Source organism: Anarrhichthys ocellatus, unplaced genomic scaffold (assembly GCF_004355925.1).
Source record: "Anarrhichthys ocellatus isolate YVR2014 unplaced genomic scaffold, GSC_Weel_1.0 scaffold7, whole genome shotgun sequence".
NCBI lineage: Eukaryota > Metazoa > Chordata > Actinopteri > Perciformes > Anarhichadidae > Anarrhichthys > Anarrhichthys ocellatus.
This window is the reverse complement of record NW_022280037.1, coordinates 4,582,895-4,589,998: the sequence shown is the minus strand read 5'-3', so window position 1 is coordinate 4,589,998 and position 7,104 is coordinate 4,582,895. Positions and strand designations below refer to the sequence as shown.

Sequence of the window (7,104 nt, the reverse complement as noted above, 5' to 3'; positions counted from 1 at the left end):
TATATGTGTATAGTGTATATATGTGTATAGTGTATATATATATATATGTATATGTATGTATATATGTGTATATATGTGTATAGTGTATGTATATATATATATATGTGTATATGTATGTATGTATATGTGTATATATGTATGTTTGCTAATGGCTAAAGCAAGTGGCGTAATGCTTACGTTAATGTATTCTCCATGGAGGAAACATTGACCAATAATTAACCTTAATGTCATCACCACAACTGTGTCATGGGAGTGTGCAGAACCTGTTCTTGTTATTGCACACTTAGCTTTAGTGTGTGTGTGTGTGTGTGTGTGTGTGTGTGTGTGTGTGTGTGTGTGTGTATGTGTTTGTGTGTGTGTGAGGGGTTTCAATGTTAAAGACTATAATTGACCTTAATTGAGGCTCTGTTTGTTATTTCTGCTGCTTCAGCGGAACTAATAACTGAGTATCGTTCATGTCTCTATTGTGTAACCTTATTAAAGGTTGATGATCACCGTAGTGGCTCCTTAAAGAACTGTCTGTCACTCTACTTTATGTTGCCTGTTTTGTTTCCTCCTCAGACGACTACCCATCGACCCTCAACGACCATCACAGATCTTCCTCCATCCCCATCTCTCCCAGCCCCAGAACCCTCACTGGCTGCCCCTCTCCCACTGTGCCTCCGGCCGGCCAATCGGTGCCCCGCATCCAGACTCCACTGTCGGACCCCGGCCGACCGCAGCCTCCGCTGCAGGTGGCGAAGGAGTGTCCACAGACTGCCAAGTCGCCCAGCGGGTCGAGGTCTGGCACGCGCGGCACCGGCGGCATCGGCTCGGCTGCCCGCCCTCTCAACAGGAACAAGAAGCAGAAGCTCGGCACCGCCAGCATCGGAGGGCGAACGGTTGCTAAGCAGCCAAAGAACGGACGCCAAAAATCAACCAATGGCTGGCAACCAGTTGGCCTGCCCTTTCAGAAGGAGGTTTTCTCTGTGGTACGTAGAGAAAGCCATGCTGGTGCTTTCTGATGCGGCCATGACGGTGCCGCTTGTAATTGCATGTGGTGTCATTTAACGGGCCTGCCTTGTCCTAAGAGAGTGTGATTTATTACACCTGCATCTTACACCAGCTGTTTCACTGTATGTTGAGTTTTGTCCACATTTCTGTTGAGGTACAGAAGTCATTCAATACAAATCACATTTCATCAGCGTCTGGCTGCTTGAGGAGTCAATATTTCCTGCTGCCTGTGTTCCCAGGGAGAGGAGGCTCCGGTGCTGAGGAAGTGTTTCGAGGGAGTCCAGAGGGACGGGGAGCTGATTCGGGTCAGAGACACTGTTCTGCTGAAATCTGGACCGAGAAAGAAGTCTCTGCCTTACGTAGCCAAGATCTCATCTCTGTGGGAAGAGCCAGAGTCAGGTAGGACACCTACTGTACACAGTGTTGACTTCCAGCACACGAGAAAGCTGAATTAATGCGGTAATAACCGGTTGTTTGTCTTCAGGAGAGCTGATGATGAGTTTGTTTTGGTACTACCGTCCAGAACACACACAGGGGGGACGCAATCCCAGTCTACATTGTGAGGTGAGGTTTTACGCCTTTTTTTAAAAATACTGGTTTCTGATTGGTCTGCAAGTGTTGGACGTAAAATCAAACATAGCTCCAGTTAACAATCTGCAAACAGCTTGTAAATCAGTGTGTAAGGTTTATTTAACTGAATGTAAGCATAGCTAGAATATTTATGCTTCATGCCATGTTAGCCACGTCTCTTAAGTGGAAAAGTGGAAATAAGATAAACTGACTTTTAAAACACAATCTATTATACCCATCTCTTTATAATTTATTTATTTATTTATAATACATCTTCAGTAGGAACAAATGAGTCTGAGAACCACAGACAGAGGGGAAGTTGGAAAGTACTGAGAAACAGAGTACGGCATTGTTAGTTTTGGAATTAGATTTTTGTTGATGTAAAGTATACAGTGACAACATTATCTTTTAAACACAGTGTCTCTCTTCTGTTGGCTAAGTGTACAGGGTATATTCTTGCTTAATTCCTTTTTCTAATAAAATATTTTCCTGTCGGATATGAGAATTAGTTTGCAACACAACATAACACACTAATGTTTTTAGCAATTCATCTTGAGCCTCTCTCCATTCACTTCTGACTCAGAAAGTGAAAATGAGTTTGAAAGAGATGAGTATAAACAAACAAACAAACACACACGTACGCTGGCAGACACACATGTTGACGAGCAGCTTCTGTTGTGCTTGCTTCGCATTGTCAGTAATCTCCCAAAGGACCAAGTTGCACTTTATTTAATCTCTAGAAACAATAAACCACACAACTGTCATTTCTCGGCTGAATTTACAAACGCATCAGAGCAGCGGTGTGAGAACAGTAGCAGGGCTTTGTCTCTGAGGAAGAAACATCTTGCTCCTGTGACTCTGTCTCGCTTCTACTCCATGTCTGGAAGGCACAAGTGCTCATGTGCAATGAAGTAAGGATTAGCAGAAGTGGACTGTAATGTTAATAATTATGTCTTCTTTAGTGTGAAATCACCTGAAAATAAGAATCGTTGTGTTTTCGTTACATTAGAATGAGCTGTTTATACATTTACTGATTCACAGAGTCCGCCATGTTTCTACAGTAGCCCAGAACGGACAAACTAAACACCGGCTCTAGATGGGGCCATTTACATTTTGTGTCGACCACTCCTGCTACATGCTTGGCACACAGGCGAAGTTTTTGTTGGTTGAATCTGCAACCTCACCGCTAGATGCTGCCAAATGCTACACACTGCACCTTTAAGGGATCAGTTGATCATTTTGAGTTTTAGTTTTTACATGACTGACACTTTCTTTCTCCAGAATGAGATCTTTGCGTCTCGTCACCAGGATGTGAACAGTGTGGCCTGTATTGAAGACAAATGCTATGTCCTAACATTGGCACAGTTTTGTCGGTAAGAGAGAACATTTTGTGGTGGCTTTCTTTGAAGTGTATTTCTTGCATTAAACATGTTTCCTTAGAAAGATGACATAGTCCTGCTGAGAAAATCCTACAGCGCTGGTTTTGAAATGCACAATGTTTAACATAAAAAGCAGGCTGTTTTTTCTCAGTCCCTCAGACAAGTTTGCTCCCATGAAACATCTGTTTTCTTAAATGCTTTTTTTAAGACGATTGAGTTTGATGTCCGACTATTTGTGCTTCGTCCAGATTTTGTGCCTTGGTAAAACGCCATAGGGAGGGCGTGCGCGACTGTGCCGCCTCCTTCGTGGTGCCACCCATTGTCGGCAACGCCATGCCCACCCACCACTGTGTGCCCGATGACGTCGACCCAGAGCTGGTGTATTTCTGTCGACACGTCTATGACTTTCGCTACGGACGCCTCCTCAAGAACCTGCAGTAGCATCTGACGGGGGCATGACACGTGATGCTATTGGAAGTGAGATAATCTTATACACCTTCCACAACTTGTTATTGGATACACACCTACCTGCTGCTTGTGGGACAGGAACTGGAAGTTTAGAATGAAGAATTGACAGATGAGCTTCATTTGTTTTAAAATCACTTGCTCGTACTTACATACCACACCTTTTATTTAGTAAGAGTAATACCCTGACATGTAGTATAACAGTTAACATGGCAGTGTAATGGTCTTTGTCATACATGGCTCTGTGGTGTCGTAGCAGCTGTTTGGAGAACGTGGAACTTACTCTGCTGTAGAAAATGCTACTGTAGCTCTTAGAAATGTGACATTTGATGAGTATGAAGAGAGGTTGATGTTACATGTGAAATATGTTACTGTCTGCCTGACGGATATCAGACACTCGGTGTGTCTCAATGATACGCCACAGCTGAAGAACATTTTAGGCATGTCGTGCCGCGTTGGCCCTTGAGAGGAGACAAAGAGATTCCTGAGTGGCTGAAGATTCAATCACATTTGATATTAGATATATTCTGCATACAAATGTTTTACAGAGAAGCTCCAGTGAACATCTGTGTTCAAGGTGTTTTTAGGGAATAGTTTTTGGGGATATTTTTTGCTTTCTTGACAAAAGTTAGATGAGATAATCAATGCCACTCTTGTGTCTGTATGGTTAAATATGAACCTAGTGCCGGCAGTGCACTGCACCCTTTAGCTTAGCATCGAGACTCAAAACTGGACAGGGTCTGGCTAGCTTTTTCCACCTGTTTCCTGTCTTTGTGCTGAGCTAAGCTTACTGGCTGCTGGCTACAGCTACATATTTACCAGACAAACATGAGTCATATCGAGTTTCTCATCAAACTCTTGGCAAGAAAGCAAATGTCCCAATTTTCAAACTGTTCTATGATTTAACATTTCCATTTCCATGTAACTATGATTGACCTGTATGTCTTTCTAGTGAACTCTTAACCACAGCTGTGAGGAGAGTTCTTGATCAGAAGGTTTGATTAAATCAAATTCAACTCTGTTAACACTGATTAAGTACAGGCGCGGCAAACAACGAAACGTGGACATTTTTTTTAGCTCCACCTCTCTGTTTTCTTCCTGAGAGAAGTATGAATTTTATGTAACTCTTCGATTCACCTGAATGGTGATTTCCTAACATAGTACTACACTCTACAACGAAAGCACACTTCAGTTAGTTTGGCTTTTTGCAGTGTGAAGACGTCCGATGAGCCGAGCATTGACAGGTTTTTTTTTTGTTATGCCGATGCTGAGGAATATTTTACCTTCTCAAAGCTGATTGTCAGAGGAGTAATATGACTCCGGTGTCAGCTAACTGTACATTTGCATTTATATATCTGGATGAGTGTCTGTTCTGTTTGTGGCAGATGGCAGTTAGTCACCTATATTCTTGTTTCTTCACCGCTGAGATGGTGAGTAATGTATTCAGTGTAGCAATTAGATCTGTGATGATGATGATGATGATCCATTCCTATGTTTGAGAGAAGATATGTATTTATTTCTGTACTGAGAAAATATAATTTATTTTCAAAAGATAATTTTAAAGAATAGAGTTTTAGATGAGTGGCTTGTATTCCTGATTATAAAGGAGGTTTCTCCTTCTTAGCTGCACTGTCTACGATGAAATGTGTGAGTCATTCGCAATAGTATTTCTGTGACTGAGCTTGCTTGCCTAATACAAGCCTATTAAATGTTGTGTTGAAAGTGTTGCAATCCTCCGGGCAGATGCGAGGACACATTTAGAAGGATCCCAGATACAGTTTGAAGGACACCTGCTAACATGTGACCAGAGATGCTTAACCTGCAGGACCAAAACGTACCTTGGCCTCTCCCAGCTTCCTGTCACTTCTCCTGAGATGATAAAGCTTTGCCTCGTCACCTTTAAATGCCGAATGCTACAATGATTTAAACCTACCTTGCCATTAGCCTGTGCCCTTGATCTTGCTGCCTTATAGAACATTCCCAGCCTTTCATTTAGAGATGTGTGCTGATATCAGCCTCGGGTAATGAGGCTTCTTAGTGTGCTGTATTGATTTTTCTCATCTAACTCTCAACAAGAAAGTGTATTTCCCAAAAATATTGAGTTTGTAGTTTTGTGCTTCTCGAAGAACAGCGGCTGCAGTCCGCTTGAACTCCATCGGTTGGGATGAATTTCAGTGGTTACAAAGTTTTCATGGTGGACAAAAAGTATCAAAATGTCCACAGAGACTTTTCTAATCCGCTTCTTCGTCATAATCCACCTCTCAGCTGTCCGTCTGTATGGTTATTATGTTCCCAACAAAAGACACAACTTCCTGGCAGAGCTTCAAGCAGTGAGGAAATGGATTATGCCGTTTGTGAGTGTTTTAATTCTTTATTCTGCTTTGAAACTTGTCACCATTTCAATCCTTTGTGTCCGACACGTTTTAAGGTCCCAACCGCTGTTCTTCATGAACTGCAAACTATTTACAACTACCTTTAAACCACAGGGGGTCGTTGATTGTGAAAATATACATTTTGGGTGGAGTACCATTTGAAAATGCCCACATCCTGCCTACTTCTGCTTTACTTTTTGTACGGAGGGTTGGGTCCATTACTTTTTGACTCTCGTTCGTTTATTAGACCCTGACATTTTGATCAAAGCAAAGGTTATCCGTTTGTAACACAACTAAAGCAAACCTTCACTGACTGGAACATTTAATTGAACGTTGATGGATGGTGGACAGACAGTATGGAAGCCCACAGAGTACAATCCAACAAAGCAGAAGTGGGTTTTATTTGGTTTTATTTGGATGTTCAATTTTAAATCCCCCTGGAGGTTCTGGATCAGAGTTAGAAACCACACACAGTCCATGTTATGGCCTTAGGAATCACTCTGCAAACTAGTTATGTCTAATCAAGATGTGTGATACTTATGTCTTAATTGGTCCTCTGTGCCTGTTCCCATCAACCCGTATTTACTCCGAATGTTTTCCCTGACGAGAAGGACGAGCTGTTGTTTTCACCCACCTTCCAAATGCCTTTCATTGTTGCCCGATGACGCTGGTCTGATCTTGAATCACCACAAAGAGGTGTTTGCACCAAAAAGAGAAAGACGGGAAGGTATCGAAACGTGAATTTTAATTTCATTCCCAGGTGTACAAAAACAACAACAACTATACTTTGGTTCTTCTGATGTGAATTTATGTTCATATTCTTTGCATGGCGTTTTTGGAAATATCTTGGAAATATTAACCACAGCACAGATTATTTGTATGGTTTCAAATGGACCTCTGTAATATAAGAAAAATATTTAATTGTAATAAATAATATATGAGTTTGAACATGTGTTTGGAAGCTTTTCTTATGGCTTATATCTAGTTGAATTGGCAAATACTCTAGCCAAGGGGAGAGCTGTAGTAATAGTTGTTGCCCACATGGGGGCTCACTCAGCCAATATTTGTATATGTGATTGGTTTTATCAAACGCAGTCATCTCAGCGATCAGAACACTGAGATTTAAAAGCAGTTTTCGAAAAATATTATTTTGTGTCAAATATTGCATTACAAAAATGCTCTATAAAGGTTCATGCAGGACTGAAAATGCATATTTGAGGTAGAAAAATATCTACAATACAAACTTAATTAGGTTTGTCAGACTCCTGTGTTATCACAACTGAATTAATTCAATGAATCAATTCTCACATCTAGCTCTCAACTCT

At 41.5% G+C, this 7,104-nt stretch overlaps 1 protein-coding gene across 3 annotated transcripts in view; it reads left to right on the top strand.

Annotated features, from left to right (window-relative positions):
• bahd1 (bromo adjacent homology domain containing 1) overlaps window positions 1-6,727 on the top strand; it is a 37,636-nt gene extending 30,909 nt beyond the window's left edge. For all 3 annotated transcript variants that reach the window (XM_031847445.1, XM_031847446.1, XM_031847447.1), the window contains exons 3-7: window positions 562-971; window positions 1,233-1,392; window positions 1,478-1,557; window positions 2,845-2,936; window positions 3,191-6,727. In XM_031847445.1, coding sequence (XP_031703305.1) covers window positions 562-971; window positions 1,233-1,392; window positions 1,478-1,557; window positions 2,845-2,936; window positions 3,191-3,383 — 935 coding nt within the window. In that variant the 3' untranslated portion in view covers window positions 3,384-6,727. The remainder of the gene's footprint in view (window positions 1-561; window positions 972-1,232; window positions 1,393-1,477; window positions 1,558-2,844; window positions 2,937-3,190) is intronic.
• The last annotated feature ends 377 nt before the right edge of the window (window positions 6,728-7,104 follow it).